Source organism: Furipterus horrens, unplaced genomic scaffold (genome assembly GCF_987537825.1).
Source record: "Furipterus horrens unplaced genomic scaffold, mFurHor1.1.pri manual_scaffold_6, whole genome shotgun sequence".
In the NCBI taxonomy this organism is placed as follows: Eukaryota; Metazoa; Chordata; class Mammalia; order Chiroptera; family Furipteridae; genus Furipterus; species Furipterus horrens.
This window is the reverse complement of record NW_028327176.1, coordinates 74,508,863-74,526,895: the sequence shown is the minus strand read 5'-3', so window position 1 is coordinate 74,526,895 and position 18,033 is coordinate 74,508,863. Positions and strand designations below refer to the sequence as shown.

The 18,033-nt window shown below is 40.3% G+C and overlaps 1 protein-coding gene across 1 annotated transcript in view; it reads left to right on the top strand.

Annotated features, from left to right (window-relative positions):
* Window positions 1-18,033, top strand: part of AFF3 (ALF transcription elongation factor 3) — a 588,477-nt gene that overhangs the window by 448,376 nt on the left and 122,068 nt on the right. The window contains exon 9 of the mRNA XM_090281791.1: window positions 8,608-8,659. Coding sequence (XP_090137917.1) covers window positions 8,608-8,659 — 52 coding nt within the window. The remainder of the gene's footprint in view (window positions 1-8,607; window positions 8,660-18,033) is intronic.

The window sequence follows — 18,033 nt, the reverse complement described above, 5'->3', positions numbered from 1 at the left end:
TCTGGGCCATGACTCATGAACAGGCCCCTCCTGTGGGCCACCTGCAGCTGTGTGCTAGATTCTCCTTCCAGCTCCCTCTTAATTATCCAGCAGCCTTCCCAGACTTTCCACCCATTGGTGAAGACCCAAAGAATTCATAGCAACGAGAGACTTCATTTTAGGGAGGGGGAAATGATGTCCAGAGAAATTTTCCAAAGTCCACAGAGCTAGTTAGGGACAGAACTCAGACTAAAATGCTTATGGCTGCCATTTCGGAGCTCATTCCATTGCCCCACACTCTAACCCCACTGAATATGTCCTTTTATTAGGGTTGAGTTTCATTTTCTGATTTCCCTTTATCCTATATTAATATACTAGATATGGGTCCTATCGGGAAAGGCCATTGCTCAATTGAGGTTTTGAAGATACGCATTCATCCCATATCTCACCCGGGTTTGGCAGGTTTCCTAAATGAGATTGCTTTTTTTTGAGGATCTTAAATGGTAGGCAATGAGATTCTGTCTCCCAGAGAAGACAGACCTGTGTAGAAGGTAGCAGGTGGACTCAGTTTATAAATGGGAGAAAAGACCATTGGAGCCTATTGTCCTTAAGAAAAACTAAGGTCACAAACAGAAGAGCTACAGTGTACCTTTGCCCCAGAATGAACATGGCAGAATCAAAAGGTCTTTTGTGATTTCATGGACAACCAGACCCTGGAAAGAGAAGTCCAGGAAGGAGGTATGTGTGAGAAAACGCCATCTTCCTATGACTCACCATTGCTTCAAAAGATGTAGCTATGACACCCTGGGTAGGAAAACATCAGAGTGGGGAACTCTTGGGCCACCTAGACCACCCTTTTGTCTTGTTCCTGATTTCTCCATCTGCTTCCAGACTAAGATACTTCACATGTCTTGGACATACTACATCACCAATCCCCCAGTGTGAGCCTATCCTGGACTTCCTGGTTTCCAGTTAACTGGAATGGCATGAGCTAAATTCTTCTAAACAAATGCAGAGAGGAAGGTGGTAACCCATTTATGAAAATAAGCCCAGGGAGGTGGTAGCACTGACCTGGACAGAGCAGTGGACTTTAGAAAGAATGATATGAGTTACATAACTTCACCTCCTGTGTTCCAAGCAGTAGAGATGGCAGCTTGGGGAATACCTTCAGAGGGGTGTGCTTGCATGCCACGTAGGCTATCATGCACTGCTAATTGCTAGAATAGATATTTGCATAAATGAACATTTTTAATGGGGACTCATAAACATTTGTTTTTGGCTTTAAATCTCAAATAGGAGATAGTAACACCACCAGCTATGGAAACAAATCTGAAAATCAAATAGCCCAATTAAAACTCATATTTTTAAAAAGCCATTAAGATAGAGACAATGGACTTCGGGCCAAGATGGAGGCCTAGACTGACATGCTCCATCTCCCTCCAAAGAAGGAATACAACTACCGTAAAACCAGAAATAACCAGAAGTTCCAGAAAATAAAGCTACATGGAAGTCCAATGTATGAAGTTATAAAGAAGTGGTGCTCATCTGGACAGGTAGGAGGGGCGAATCCGGGGTGGAGAAGTCAAGCTGTGCTGGCGGCTGTAGCTGTGGCGACAGCGACGGGACAGAGGTAAGCACAGACACCCATATTTAAGGGGAGACGAGAAGCACCTGGGGAGCACCCCCGTCTGCAGACCAGACCCATCAGCTTGTAATTCCAACACTGGGGAAGGCAGACCCCCATTGCCTTGGACTGTGAGGGTCAGAGGATGTGGGGTTGGAGGAGGAGGCTCCCAGTCTCTCAGCAGAGAGTAAATGGCAGGAATCCATCTTGGACCCCAGCCTCCACACAAAGTGCCAGAGTGTGGTGAAACGGGCCGCCCAGTAGTCACAAGTTCACGGGACTCTACCCCCTACAGTGTAGGAGTTGTGACAGCCCTGCCCAGGAAGCAAAGATAAACACAAATCTGTCAGGATGGCACAGATCATGATAGAAATCCCAATCACGCAGCTGACCAGACAGCAACTATCTAATCTAACGGCTCAGCAGATAGGAAATGTTTCTGAGGCACAGTTTAGAGCTTTGGTTATAAAAATGCTTACAGACCTAACAGCAGATCTTAAACAAGATGGGGAAGGCATGATGGCCAGTCCTGCTGAAATTAATGAAAACACATACAAAACTAGTGGTGAGGGAAAGAAAACCAGGGATCAAATCAACAAATCAGAATATAGGGAAGGAACAGTCACCCAGTGCAGAAAGCGGAAACAAAAAGTGAGGAAAATGAGGAGAGGCTCAGAAACCAATGGGATAGCGATAAGCAGGCCAACATCCAAATCACAGGGTTGCCAGAAGGTGAAGAAGAACAACCAGAAATTGAAAAATTATGTGAAAAAATAATGAAGCAGAACCTCCGTAACTTGGGGAAGGAAATAGACTTACAGGTCCAGGAAGCACAGAGTTCCAAAAATAATGAACCCAGGGAGAACCACACCGAGACACATTATAATCAGAAAGTCAAAAATTAAGGATAAAGAGAGAATCTTAAAAGCAGCAAGAGAAAAGAAGAGAATTATGTACAAATGGGTTCCAATAAGACTGTCAGCTGATTTCTCAAAAGAAACTGCAGGCAAGAAGGGACTGGCAAGAAATATTCAAAGTAATGAAAAGCAGAAACCTACAGCCACGATTACTCTATCCAGAGAAGCTGTCATTCAGAGTAGAAGGGCAGAGAAAGTGCTTCCAGGACAAAGTAAAACTGAAGGAATTCATCAGATCCAAACCACTGTTATATGAAATGTTAAAGGGACTTGTTTAGGAGAAAGAGGATCAAAACTATGAACATTAAAATGAAAACTGTATCACAACAACCAACAACAGAAGTCAGGGAATCGAAACAAAAGCAAACTAAGTAGGCAACAAGAGTGGGAAAAGAATTATAGTCATGGGGAACATTTTGCAAGGAGGTCAGCGGGAAGATGGTAGAGAAATTAAAAAGCACAGTAGGAGGGAGTGGAGTAGACAGGAAGATGTTGAGAAGAACTATATGCACTACCAATGGGCATGGACTAAGGGGAGGGCACAATTGGAGGGGGGGCATCACTGGGTGGAGGGGAACAAAGGGAAAAAAATTGGGACAACTGTAACAGCATAATCAATAAAGCATATTTTTAAAAAGCCATTAAGGTATACCTAAATGAAATGAATTTTAAAGGACTAAAGTCTTCAGATCTGTTAAGGGTCCCAAATGACAAGTAATTTGAGGGAAATCCTATTAATTAAAAACCACTGCTCTGTGAAGTGACTGCCATTACATTTGCAGGTAACATGCCTGTTTGCAATACCTGTGTAAGATACAAAGGAGAATGGGACACAGTTGGCCCTCTGTTAAGGGCAGGTTACCACTTCTGCTTCCTGAGAAATTTGGGGGCCTGAAAATGTAAGCACCAGCTACAACATGAATTTGTCTACGGCTCAATTAAAAATGATGTACATGGATAGGGAAGTTACCATAATCAAATATTAAAGTTGCTGGGATTGTATTGAATTCCTTCTTTTCTGAGAGCTACTGAAGGAAGATATCTTCAGATGAGGCAATTGGGTTCTCTTAGAATTATATACATCAGAGTGTCACAATTTTAAGGCACTTAAAAATGGTTACAACCTCAAGCCTGGTTTGAATGTAATGTGTGAGGGGAACCAGCTCTGGGAGACAAGTGCTTTCCGTGGAGAGTTGCCCACCACCCAGTGAGCACAAGTGAATTAGTAAAGGTTTGGGAGGCAGAGTTTCCACTCATCCTCCACTTTCAGAGAGAGGTCCACCCGAGGTGGCACTTGGCAGACTTCAAGGGGAAATGTTTGTACTTGATTTTTCTTTTTTAACATCTGAGCTAACTCCCATCACACCCTTTCTTCTACACAGTTCATGCAAGGACCTCTCTCTCTGTACAAAACTCAGACCCCTCAGCCCATGGCTCAAAACATTATGATCCTTGCCCCAGGTGTTTGAAGGCATATTATAATGTGCCTGAGACAATAATCCTAAGAAACCTGTCTGACACAGTTTCCCAGTGAAAAATGGATAGAATCTCAAACACCTAACTGCATGTTAAAGAAAAAATCCTGCTTAAATCCCTTACATGTTTCAGGTCTCAGTTACCTGGCAGACTTCACTGGGAAGTCACCATCAGGTACTTACTTGACATGCTCCTGACAGCAGTTCGACAACTCCTCAGGTGTTTCGGGTGTAAATCCAGGTTTCTCTGCACTGCTGGCTGCACCTCTGCTGTTTGGCTTAATTTTCGAAGTTTGATCTTATTGTCTATTTTATTTCAATGTCCCTGTTGTCATCAGGCAATAGGTCCTTCTGAGAGATAGGCTCCCAGGGCATATCTCCTGGTACACTCAGGCTGACGGACATGTTTCCTGTCCTCTCTAGACAGTCACATCAGAACGGTCAACCATGACATCAGTTGTAACCTAAAATATATATCCCCCTCCACAGCCCCTAGAGAATGTCATCTTTTCTTTTCAAAAAGGGTTTAGTTTTAAGGCTTTATTGCAGAAACATCTTTGTCTCCTAAATTGTTACTCAAGCAAATTTCTTAAATGTTCCAAGGCATTACCCTCAAAGGTAAAAGGAATATTAATAAAAGTGAACATCTATTGAATGCTTATTCTGTACCAGGTTCTGTGCTCAGCACTTCCCAAGGATTGTGCAGTGACTGTTCTTGAAAACCCTTGCAGGCAGGTGTCCAGTCACTTGGCTAGTTGAATGTCAGACTCATCCTGGGCAGTCTGACTCCAGAACCCGTGCTCTGACCACCAAGCCTGCTGCCCATCAGTGCTCACCTCAGAAGGGTTGCTATGGGGAGAATGAGGCCATGTCTAGAACGTGCTCAGCAGGCTTGGCCAGAACATTCATTCAACCTTGAGAGCTGCTACTATTTGATCGGAGCTTGATCACCTCAGAGGGTTCTAAAAGATGTGAAGGGGAGGGGCTCCGGGTGGGTGGGATCATCAGCTGAAGGTCCATGGTGCTCTTATGTATGGGTTAGGGGTGTGACCCGTGCATGCCAGACCCTGTACTTATGTGCAGATGACCCATCCCAAACTGTCCTCAGCCCTTCCAAGCATCAGTCTTTGCCGTCCTTCTTTTTTCAAAATGTAGTCAGAGATTCCCCCACCCATACCCAATGGCCTAACCAACACTTAGTTGGCATATTCTTTTACTCTTGGTTTAAAACTTTTGTTTGTTGTTTGTTCTTATTTAATACACCAGTGCCAGTCTGTTTCCTTTTGAAAACAGATGATAAAAATGTTGTCACGTGGGTGGGATCAGAGCTGGGGGCACAACTACAGCAGTGACATTGACATGTTTCAGTGGAGGCAGCCAGGCCTCTTCTCCTTGCCATGCGCCAAACAACTGACAGTTCTCGGGATGCTGTGGGTGTCACAGTTCTCTTTTCTTCTCTAACCGTGTTTGGTTGTTCAGCTATAACCTCAGATACACTTTAGCTCCTCCTAAGGCTCTCTCACAGGCCACTTGGATATTTCCAGCATTAAAAGTGGGCACTTTGTGCTACATTTGATCTTAGCCAAAGGGCCAAGAAGTGATTAAAGTGTGCACTTCATGAATGTTAAACCAGACTTGAAGAGCATAGTGAATGGAAACAAGTGCTGTGCTTTCGAAGTTGAGTCATGGAGACTCTGTGCTGTGACCATCAGAACAAAGCAGAAGGGCCAGGTCGTGTTCTTGGAAGACCTGAGCCTCAGTTATCTGAGCATTATGTCTGTTTAGGGATGGGGGGCTTGCTCAGGCTGGTAGTGACTGTCCTGGCCTGGGCCACATGTGTTGGGAACAGCAGCATATGCAGAATGCTGTGTGTTGTGTCTATTGGACTTAATGTTCCCATCTCCATTTCCTCAGACTCCAAGATATTCTGAAGTTTAATTGGATTCTAACTTCTCTTGAAGTCTCTCTTGAATACATAATATTTTTACATTCGATCCTCAGTTTTTAGATATTAGCCAGAAACACAATAAACTCTTTTTTTATATATGAGAGAGAGATTCAGTGGTAGAATGATTACTATCACAAAACAAGGTGGATCTTGGCTGCTTTTCTTCTGGCAATGATGACCAGGTGGATGAGTCTCGTTATAGACATAACAAAGCCAAGGTCCAGAGGTGCAACTTGCCTGGGATCAGGGGATGTGAGAGGCAGTGTGAGATTTGACCAGAAATGCACTTATGTGTCTACACATTTAGCACATGTTTAAAATAAACAAAACTGAGCTGAACTCTCCACCTTAAAAGAGGCCCTGACACACTGTTTTTACTGTTGTGGTTACTTTCAGCAGTGCCAAGTTCATGTGGTGACGAGTCACATGGCTGGTTTGCAGCCAAGCTAAGATCCCTTGCTTTGGGGTGTTTTGGGGTTTCCTCCTCTGGTTGACAGTGGCCTTCAGATCTGTGCACACGATGGCCCATATGAAGATGAAACTTCTCAGTCTCCCTGACGTGACTTCCATGTAACAAGGGGGTTGTTAATGACGATTGTGTGTGTTCTCCCCTCCCTTTCTCTACCCACTGACAGGACCACCCACACTTAGAACTCCCAGTGCTCAAAGGGCAGCCTGTGAGATTCAACAAAATTGCAGTTGGCAGTTTGCCCCAGAAGAGTGAGTAAGGGATAGAGATGAGAAACGGCCCTGCTCCTCTGGCATTTTTCATAAGAAAGGCATGTGGTCCTTCTGGTAGGAAAATAGTCTTGAAGAAGGTGCCCCAGCCCAACCCACAAACTAGTATTATGCTATGTGTCTTCACTGTGCTAGTCCCCAGGAACTCCAGAACAAAGAAAACAGTCCCCTTCCTAGGCTCTTCCCAAACAATGCCCTAATAAGTCACCACAGTGTCTCTTGTCTTTGAAGCCTGGTGTACAAGTTCCTATAGTCGAGGAAAATGAATGACATGCCAGATGGACATAGCAGTTGGGAGCATAGCTCTAAAGTCTTTGCTGATGTCATGTTTGCTTGCCTGACGTTTAAATAAGCAGCAAGTGAGACTTCTTGCTACTGGCACAATAGCCGTAGCCTGTGAGGAGACACACATGGCGTCATAATGTTTATGGCTTCAGAGGTACGCCAAAATTGCGTAGCAATTCCTCAATACAGGAGTTTTCCTACTTTACAAAATGGGGGCGAATTTATTTCCTAGACTTATGGAATTTAAAGCAGGATTGGACCTTAGAGATTGGCCAGAATCACCTTCATTTTGCAAACTGGGCTAGGGCCAGGAAGTTAAGTGAATTGCCCCAAGCATGAAGCTGGTTGGGCAGAACTCTGCCCATGTCCTGTCCTTGCAGGTCTTTATCCCAAGCTTACCCCAAAAGTCACTGAAATGACTTATTGAAATATTCAGAGAAATAACACTGATGATAGGACTATAATTAGCTTTTAAAGGATTCAAACGCCTTTTAGGGGACAGTTTTTGGAAAGTGACTTCAAGGAGGAGAGAAGCCTTTCGGGCACATGGGCTAAAGGGCCTTTGGACGGATCTCTGGCCCCCAGAGTTCATCAGAAAAAGACTTTCCCAGCCTCCAACAGAACAGCTCTGCAGTCATGTATGTCCTAGAGTGTGCCCCTAAGTGAGGTTTCTTTCAAAATGACTTAATCTGAAAACTACTATTCTATAAAGAAACAATTCAGCAATGCTGATAAGAATATCATTTTACCATCATCAGAAATCACTGGTCCATGTGGCTCAGTTGGTTGGAGCATCATCCTGTAACTGAAAAATTGTGGGTTTGATCCTCAGTCAGGGCACGTACCTAGGTGGCAGGTTCAATCCCCGATCCTGGAGCAGGTGCGTTTGATCCCTGGCCCAGACACGTATGATCCCTGACCTGGGTGTTGATCCCCAGTCCAGGTATATATGGGAGGCAACCAGTCAGTGCTCCCCTCTCATGTTGATATTTATCTCTCTCCTTTCTTCTCTCCCTTCCTCTCTTTCTAAAAACAATGAAGAAATGTCCTCATGTAAGCTTTAAAAAAAAATCATAGGGTTTAAAGTATTTTGGAGTTTTTTTACTTTTAACGTCTATGGACCCAGTCTGTCATACAAATCTGAGGCATTCAGGGGTCACTGGGAAGTTACCTTCAGAGTCTTTTTGAAAGGTGGTCTCCTATTTGGTTTTCCTTATCCAGCAGGATCTTCAGGCAGATGTCTTCTCCGGAGCTCTGGCTGGTGGAGACCTAAGCAGCTGTTGCTCACACGCATAGCTCTCCGCAGAGTTCTACTTGCCCTTTGATTCCATTTACCATGAATGGAAATGGAGACAGAGCACAGCACCTGCCACATGGAAAACACCAAACAAATAATAGTGGGATTAAATTTCACAAGGAAAAGCAGCTCATCTATCCTATGACTATTAGGAGGGTTAATTTTGATGATGTGACAATTTGTTACGTCTAAGTGCATCACAGGAAAAGGCCTTAGAATGAACACTTTTTTAAGTTACTAAGTCAAATAGGTTTATTACTGAAACATTAAAGGAATTCATATATCTTGTTGGTAAATTATTTTGAATTTGCTAAGGATCTGTACCTCTTTGTTCCTTCCTCCAGAATGCTAGAAGATGACCTTAAGCTAAGTAGTGATGAAGAGGAGAATGAACAGGTAAGATTATCTTTTACATTGTGCTGTTTGAATGTGGCACTATGACACTGACCTGGTGGACTGGCCTGCATATTCCTTGAGTCATACAGATGATGAATTATCATGTTCTACGATACTGGGTGTCCTCTGCTAATTACAAGATGCAATGCCATTGGGCAAGTCTGTTAAGACTATCTTGGCCCTAATCTCCCTTAAAAGTGTAATTCTGTGCTTTTTATGACATTGAAACCAACAACAGCTATTTATAAGGAAGCTGACTGGGGTCAGGCTTCAGTGTGAAATAGAACCTCTTTTTTGGAAAGCTAGCTGGCCCTCTGGAGAGCAAACATGTGATCTTAACCTCATCAGTATGCAATAGACAAGCTGTGAGCATTAAATATTGAGAAGTCTTATACAGATATTATTAGCATTGACAATATCCAAGCATAGAGGTGAGCTAAAATAATGAATAAAAAACAATCATGTTCAGAATAGCCTGTTTGTCTTGATGATAAATGTGCTTAAAATGTGCTCCTTTGGTGTTGATTTATCACCTCAAGACATCAGTTGGGGGTTTGTAAATACTGTTCTGATCAGTCAGTTAAAGTGGAAAAATATCCACTTAACATTCATCACTTTCACCTCTGTACTTCAGGCAACACTTGTATTTTTAAGCCAGTTTGAAACTATGAAAGACAGATTTTCCTGCACTTCTGTTTCCTTTTTCTTGTTACCTATATTGTATCTTGTCAGGTTTGGATCAATGTGATAGGTCTAAAAACTATTCTGATAGTTGTTTTTTGTTTGTTTGTTTGTTTGTTTGTAAGTCATTTTTACATGTGTTGCAAGACACTTGTGCTATTCTGTTAATCTTGAGAGCGTGAATTTTATATGAAGGTATTACGGAATGCTGTGCAGGTGATGCACCTGTCTAGACATGCGAATGCAAATAATGCACAGAATGTGCAGAGGTGAAAGAAAAGTCAAAGGAAACTTCCAGAAAGAGCACTGAACAGAATGTGCTGTGGGGTCACAAAAGGGTCTGCTCACCTTGTGAGAGATGGGGAGGCACCAAAGAAGGAACGGAGCTCCAAAGATAGAACTCAGTGAATCTGGAAACTGGATGCGCAAGTGGAGAAAGCCCCAAGTGGAGGAATGTTAACTGGACAAGGGAGACCACCCAGGTCTTGGGGGCCTAGAGACTGATTAGATTATTTTAGGCGTACACACCAGGGTGGTCAGCTGTCCATAACACAGCAATTTCAGTAGAACCAGAGAATGACTTCACTCCTAATTTTGGTTCCTCGTCTGTGTGACTATAAGCAAATGATTTCATCTCTGTGAGTTTTCCCAAGAAGTTCAGATAAGTGTATTGTGGATTGTCATATAAGATGTATAGATTGTGTAAACTGTTTATTAGAAAAGGAATTTACAGCCCTGACAGGTGTGGCTCTATTGGTTGGATGTCATCACGCAAAGCGAAAGGACACTGGTTCGATTCCCAGTCAGGTCACATGCTTGGGTTGCAGGTTTGGTCTCCGTCGGAGTGTGTACGAGGGGCAGCTGATTGAAGTTTCTGTCACATCGATGTTTCTCTCCCTCTCGTCCTCCCTTCCTTCCCCTCTCTCTAATATAAAAAGTAAATAAAATCTTTTTTAAACGTATTATAGAAAAAGGATTAACTTTCATTCAGCAAGCCTTTCTTAATTTGGAAAGCATTTCCTGAGTTATTTTTTAAAACGCAGTTTTAAAAAACTAGTTATCAAAGATGTTCTCTAAGGCAGCAAGAACTTTTAGTTGACTTATCTTGCTTTATTAGTGACTTCTTTCTGATCTATAGCCATTGATAATACTATATTGTGAATATAAGGTCAGATCCTTTATTCTTGCATTTAATCCCCATGTGTTTGCACCTTCCCATCTTTTGCAATGAAGGCAGCTGACAGAATGAATGACTTTTATACAGTAATCTCCCCTCTTTTAATTAAGGCTTCAGAGTGGTTTTGTGTGGTAGTTTCAGTGATTGCTATAACACTAATTATATTAAGTTATTGGGGTCTGGCCTGTAATTATACCCTGGCCTAATCACAAGATCATAATTTCCATGCTTCTAAAAAAAGGCTAATGATAATGGGATTTTTTTCTCTCTTAAGACCAAAATATGACTGTGCCCTGAAAGAGTGGATGGAGCCTGTGCACACATGTAACACACATGCATGTACTGTCTTTCCCTGGCTTTGGGAGATAAACAACACAGATGATTTTTAAGATATAATCAGAGTTTGTCCCTTAACTCAAAATCTTTCCAAAATATATTGTACATTTCCCTAAATAAACAAAGTAAACTAAAATGCTTAACCTTTTCTTACACGGCACCTAGTTGTTGTGAGACTGTTGGTCACCAGCCATCATAGCCACTGTGATACACACCTACAGAAGCGTCAGGTTGCCATGCCTCTTGCCCTTCCTAAAGTAGCCTCAGACCCCAGTGTGAGTGAATACTCTGGCCTAATGTTTCCTTCATCCTCATTGCCCATGTGCTCTCAAAGATAAAGAAATAGGTGGTTTAGTGGGTTAGCACAGGCCCAGCAGTCCTACTCTCTGGGTTCAAATTCTTGCTTTACTGCTCAGTAGTTCTGCAACCTTGGCCCATTTCCTCAACTGCTCTCTGCTCCAGTGTCACCATTTAAAAGACTGGAATTAACCTGAGGTCCCCAAAGCCTGCCACTCCTTCAGAACTTGTGCTTTCATGTTACCAGATACAATAGGCTTTTATTCCTTTTTAATTAACTTATAATTGAGTAAAGCATACATAGAGAAGAGCACATCTAACCTAAGAATATAATTTCAGGAACATTCATTCATAAACCACACCCTATAATTAAACTTTCAGTGAGTGTGTTCCACTTGAGTAAATTATCCCAAATCATTTTCCAAGGTGGCTGTACAGTTGACACTCCCACCAGCAATGTAAGAGAATTCCAGTTAGGCCACCTCCTCACATGTTTGCCTTTTTATATTCATGAGGGATATCATTCTTAAGGTTTCTTTTTTGGTATTATCTTTGTCTGGCTTTGATATAAGGCAATACTGACTTGTAAAATGAATTGAGAAGTATTCCCTGCTCTTCCCTTTTTTGAAGAGATTGTATATTATTAATGTTACTTCTTCTTTAAGTGTTTGTCAGAATTCCCCAGTGAACCCATGTGGGCCTGGAGATTTTAAAAACTTATGAAGTCTGTTTTCTTTATAGTTAATGGGTTATTCAGATTTTTTCACATTAGATAGGTTATGGTAGGATGTGCTCTCCAAATAATTACTCCCTCACATCATTTAAGTTGTCATATTTATGTGTGTAGAATTGTATTGTCCCTTTCATGTCTGGGGTTATAGTGATATTCTGTTTCATTCTTGATACCAATCTTCTTTATTTTTGTCTTTGTCATTCTCGCTGGACATTTATTGATTTTATTGGTCTTTTCAAACTTTTTGTTTCATTGATGTTCTCTATCAGTTTTCCTTTTTTCCATTTCATCGATTTATTGTCTTTATTATTTGTCTTCTTCTTGCTTTGGTTCATTTTGATTTTCTTTCTCTGCTTTTTTGAGTAAGCTTAGATTATTGCTTTGAGACGTGTCCTCTTTCATAATATAAGCATTTAGTGCTGTGCATTTCACTCCCTTCAGTGCCCTAGCTGGATCCCACAAATTTGGATATGTTGTATTTTCATCGTCATTCGGTTCAGTGAGACTTCCTTTTTGGTGCATGGATTGTTTAAATGTGTATTGTTTTAGATGTGTATTTTTCCAAGTGTTTAGAGATTTCCTGTCATCTTGTCCTGGTTTTTAGTTTGGCTCCATTGTGGTCAAAGAACACATTTTCTATGATTTCAATTCTTATGAATTTGTGGAGTATTTTTTTTATGGCCCTAGATATGGTCTATGTTGATATATATCTGTTTTCTGAGCATTTGGAAAAATGTGTATTCTGCTGATGTTGGGTAGAGCATGCCAAAAATATCAATTATATCTTGTTGTTGATGTTGTTGAGTTGTTCTATGTCCTTGATGACTTTCTATCCAGTTGCTATATCAATTGTTGGAGGAGTATTGAAATCTCCAACTAAAATTGTGGATTTGTCTATTTCTCCTTTTCATTATGTCAGTTTATGCCTCACATATTTTGCAACTCTGTTGTTTGGTGGGTAACATTTAGGGTTGCTGTGTCTTCTTGGCTGACTTAATCCTTTTATTATTGCAATATCCACTATATCTCTGGTAATTTTCTTTGTTTTGAAGTCTACTTTACCAGTGTAGCCACTGCTGCATTTTTTTGATTAATGTTTGCATGATGTGACTGTTTTCATTCTTTTATTTTCAACCTACTTATATCATTACAGTAGTCCCTCTCTATATTGCAGTTCACTTATTGCAGCCTCGCTATATCGCGGGGTTTTTTTAAATATTATATTTAATTATTTATTGTGGATTTTTCACTATATTGCAGGATTTTGCGGTACTGTTGTTAAAATTACATAGGTTTAAGAGTGAAGAATATGTTTAAGAACATAAGTAGTGTTTATGAAAGTGTGGAAAAGGTTAATAAGGGAGTGGGAAAGGTTAATAAGGAACTGGGAATGGTTTATAAGTGTGTGGGAAGGGTTTATAAAGCCTTAAAATATATATAAATACTAAAATAAATATAATGTTCCTACTTGTGGATTTTCACCTATTGTGGGGATCTAGAACATAATACCCACAATAAGTGAGGGAATACTGGATATTTGAAATGTTTCCTATAGACAGCATATAGTTGTTATGGTTTAATCAACTTTGACTGTCTATCATTTAATTGATGTGTTTAGACCATTTGCATTTAATGTGATTATTAATACATTAGCACTTAAGTCTGCCACTTTATTTTTTGTTTTTTATTTTTTCTTTCTCTTTTTTTTTCTTCCTTTTTGGGATTCCTATAGGTTCCTTGGACATTTTGTGGAACTCCATTCTTATTTACCTATAGTATTTTTGATTTTTATTGTATCTCTTTGCATAGCTGTTTTAGTACCTGTTCTAGGTATCACATTATATATACATAACTTCTAATAGTTCACTGGTGATGTCATTCTACAATTTTCTCCCTTAGTATCCTGTAACTATCTCCATCACAGCATTGATGGTATGTGAATAATATGGGACTTGTTTTCCTATCTTCCTGACTTCCTGAGTGAGCATCCTCAATCTGATTCTTTATCTTATTTATCTTTATTCCCTAGTGAATACTATGGTTGACTGGCATCTAACAGGAAAGTCTCATCTTCCCATATCCAGATTCATACAACTACCTTCATCTTTACTCCCTCTCTTTCCTTCTAGTACTGAAAACACTGCCATCCTCTTACCCAAAATCCATCCCATTTCTTCTCAGTTACTTGGGGACTTGTTCTCTTGACTCCTTTCTGTCCCACCTCTCCACAGATCCAAATGTACTGGGTTCTTTTCAGTCTCTTATCTTACCAGAAGATGTACAGCATTCAGTACTGAAAACTATAGATCACCCACTTTTCTTGAGATGTCTCATGCCAAACTCTCTTGTTTTGTTTCCTGCCCCTCTGGCTGTTTCTTCTCAGGCTTCTTTGCTGACTGCTCTTCCTCTACCCAACCTTACATTTTGGAGCCTTTTAGCTTTTATTTTTGATTTCTCTTCTCCACTTTCTTCTCCCCACTTCCTCCCCCATTCCCTCTGTCACTCCCTCTCTGTCTGGGTGACCTCATGTGCTTACAATTTCTTAAGTTATATCCTCAGCTCAGAGCTCTCTTCTGAACTGCAGACCTACTTGACTTTCCACTTGGATGTCTCACAAGCATTTCACATTCTGGGCTTCCACCACTCTACCCACCCACACTCAAATATGCTCTTCTGAATATTTCTTCTTCTAAAAGTGGAACTGCCAGATGCGCTGTTATTCAAGCCTAGAAATGCTGAACTCATCCTGATGACTCCTGTTCCCACTTAAATGTTAGTTTTATCTCTGAGTCTTATAAAATTCTACCTCCAAAATTAAATATTAGTCCATTCACCTCTTTCTATTCTGGCTCATCTAAACCAGTCTAGTAGATACTAGCATATTTCTATTCCTTCCCCTCTGTAATACAATCTACTCACACTCACCTTTTAAAAATGTAAATCAGATCAAGTTAACATCTTAAATGTTTCCCATTCCAGGGCCAGGTGCCCTACACAACCTGGCATCACCCACTCTTCCCCTTCACTACACACTGAGCCCCCCATGGCACTCCAGCCACATGGGCCTCCTTTCATCCCCTCCAACAACCTACTCAGCTTCCTTGGGGCCTCCATAGTCCTCAAGCCCCCCATTTTGCCTGATGAACACCTACTTATCTAGGAAGTCCTGCATAACTTTCACTTTCTCAAGAAGCTTCACCCTTATCTACATTGGACCATGGTTAGTCCTTTTCACAATAACTTTAACCTTTCTTCTTAAGTCTCATTACGATTTTAGTTATGTGCTATTTTTACTTTTTTAAATATCTTTTTCTACCAACTAGACTGGAAGTTTCCTGTGGGCAGGGACTGACTATGTCTGGCACAGTAGAGGTGCTAAATTATTGCTGAATGGATTCATGAGTCAGTGCATAGTGTTGAGAGGAATTGACAGGGCTTCTTGCTGTTCACTGTCCATTGTCAGAGATTATTTTCCTTATCTTTGTTTCTTTTACTGAACACTATGATTTTTCAAATTAGTCCTACCCAAAGATCAAAGGTATTGACAGAGAAGACCGAAACATAAGACCCAAGATCATAAGTGACTATAGATTAATGCACAAAGCATCTACCTATTAGGAAAGAAGCATCTATCCAGTCTCCATGAAAATGTCTATAGCCACTTTTTAAATAGGCTTAATGCCAAGCTATTTTGAAGTTACAAATTTTCAGAAGTTATCTCAAACAGAAGTCTTCGAAACTAAGAGAATGGGTTTCTCCACAGCCATTCCTTTCATGGATAGCAGAATTTTTACTGTAACCTCGAGAGCTGGGATTGTGACAGGGTTTACCCAGAAAGTTTGGAGATGTAATTGAAATGGAAGCATATTCTCATGTTTGCTCCTATAATTTTTATACTTGATGGGGTTCAAACTGGAAATAGGACAAACAATGGAAGAATCAGTTCTCTTGTTTCTCTGGGTAAAAGAAGGGCACATGACATGTGGAATATTGTTGTTTGATCTCCTTTTCTGTAACTTTGCTTTTAACGATTCACCATGTGAAGAAATTAGAAGATTTAAGACAAAATTATCCCTGAAGTTAGTAAGTACCAAAGGAGTTTTTAAGATGGATTTGGAAGGGAGATATGAATTATATTGCATGTCTTTCCATTTGTTGAAACAGATAGCTCTGCCTTTCATGTCAGGGTAAGCTTAGGAGGTTGGACACAGCAGATATCTAGATGGAATTATTATAGCTAAGGCACCGAGAGAGGAACACAGGATGAAGGCTCTTAGCAAAGAGCAGCCAAGATAGTGTCAAGTGAAGGCAGTGTTTCAGAGATGACAAATATATAAGCTCAGGGAGAGTAGGGAAGCAGGATCCAAACTGAATGGCTACATATGTGCTTACAGCTTCCAGTAATTACATTATCCACACATATTAGGCAGCCTTTTCATTTTAATTATATAATTGCATTTTTCTCTGCAAATGAGCAAGGTTGATCCACTTAAACTGACAATTTTAATTTTGTAGGCCATGATCATTGGCCTGCAAAATCTGTAGAGGGAAATTGTCCTACTGGAATAATTTACTTCTCACCATGAAGAAAAGTTACCTTTTAATCCCCAATCAATATTTGGAGAGCACAATTAATTTAATAGATATCTAGGTAGTTAAGATTAAAGAGCCTGTTCTTGTCTTATTTGAATGCACGGAGTACTAATCGTGTCTCTCAAAAAGAATTTCAGTGTGAATTGAGAGCCTGGTTGCATGTGGATGTCAGGAGCGTAGGTGAGATAGCTGAGTGCCCAGTTGCACTTCTTGCTTGTTGCTACATTGGGTTTCTCATGGAGAGGCACAGGGAATATTCCTATCCTATTCTCTGTTCTTTGCCTTAGAGGTCACTGGAGAATGAACATCAGTTTGGGATATAATATTGAAAGCAGACTGCCCACTGTTGTTCATTTTTTCCCTTGTTCTTTTTTTAATATGACAATTGCATAACAGAAAGCAGAGCTTATAAAAAGAACCTCTGGCCATGCCTGTCAATCAGTGACCAAATGAGTTAGCTGAATGATACGCAGACATGGAATAAAAACATAGGAGGTTTTAGCAGCCCAACTGCACTTCCCTGGGTGCATTTTTCTTCCCAGGATCAGCTTGGTTGATGCTGAAGTTCTTGGCCTGTGAAAATTTATTACCCACAGAGTCAAACTGCATTCAAGCAGCCAAGTCTGAATAAATAGAGTCATTGTGCTTGTCTAGGATTTGTGGCCAGAGTTCATCCAGTCAGCTTGACATTCACATCCCAGGAGATTCATAAAAGCCAACACCCTGGTATGTGTTCTTGAATCCTGCCAAAATTGTGTAGAATTATATAAACAGGAGTTGAAGCAGTAATCAGGACCAGGTTTGAAGGGCAAGGCTCCAAAATCAAGTTTCTTCTGCATTAGAAATGAACTGTATTGTAGATGTTATTTGTGGTCAAACAAGAGCTAGAAAATTTTTATATAAAAGTCATTTTGAGGATGATTTTGAATGCCTACTAAGTGCCATACATTGTGCAAGATGCTGACTTGTTGGTCTTGATTCCACATTTATAATATTCATTATGGTAATTTAGCCTTAAAAATTGGAAATGCCAGGAAATGCCCTTCCTTCAATGCCTATACAAAACAAGTATATAGTATTACATATGTTAAACCTAATAACAAAGTAGAAGAAAAAGAGTAGTTTGTCTTTTTATTCATGTTTAGTCTTGCACAGTTTATCCATACTGACAAACTGGTTTCTTTTTAATATGAAAACAGAACAATAACTCTAACTGAAAACTACTGCCTGTCAGATCTTTGTCATTTGTATATGAAGTAATCATATATTCGAACCTTCAGTCACAGTCAGTGAAACCCAAATGTTCATCAAAAGGTTTTTTGTTTTTTTTTTTAAGTCCTAAAACTTAGTTAAGGATTATTATTTTATCAGGAAATTTTTACTGTTACCATTAGACAAATGCAAAATTCTTTTAAGATGGCCAATTTAATTATATCATGCCAATTTTTGTAAACATCTGTGAAAAGCCCTAGCCTAGATGGAGAAACACAAAAATGTAACTGCTTTTTTTTCATGTTAAGTAATTGTAATTTCCAAAAGTAAAATGGTCAGCCACCT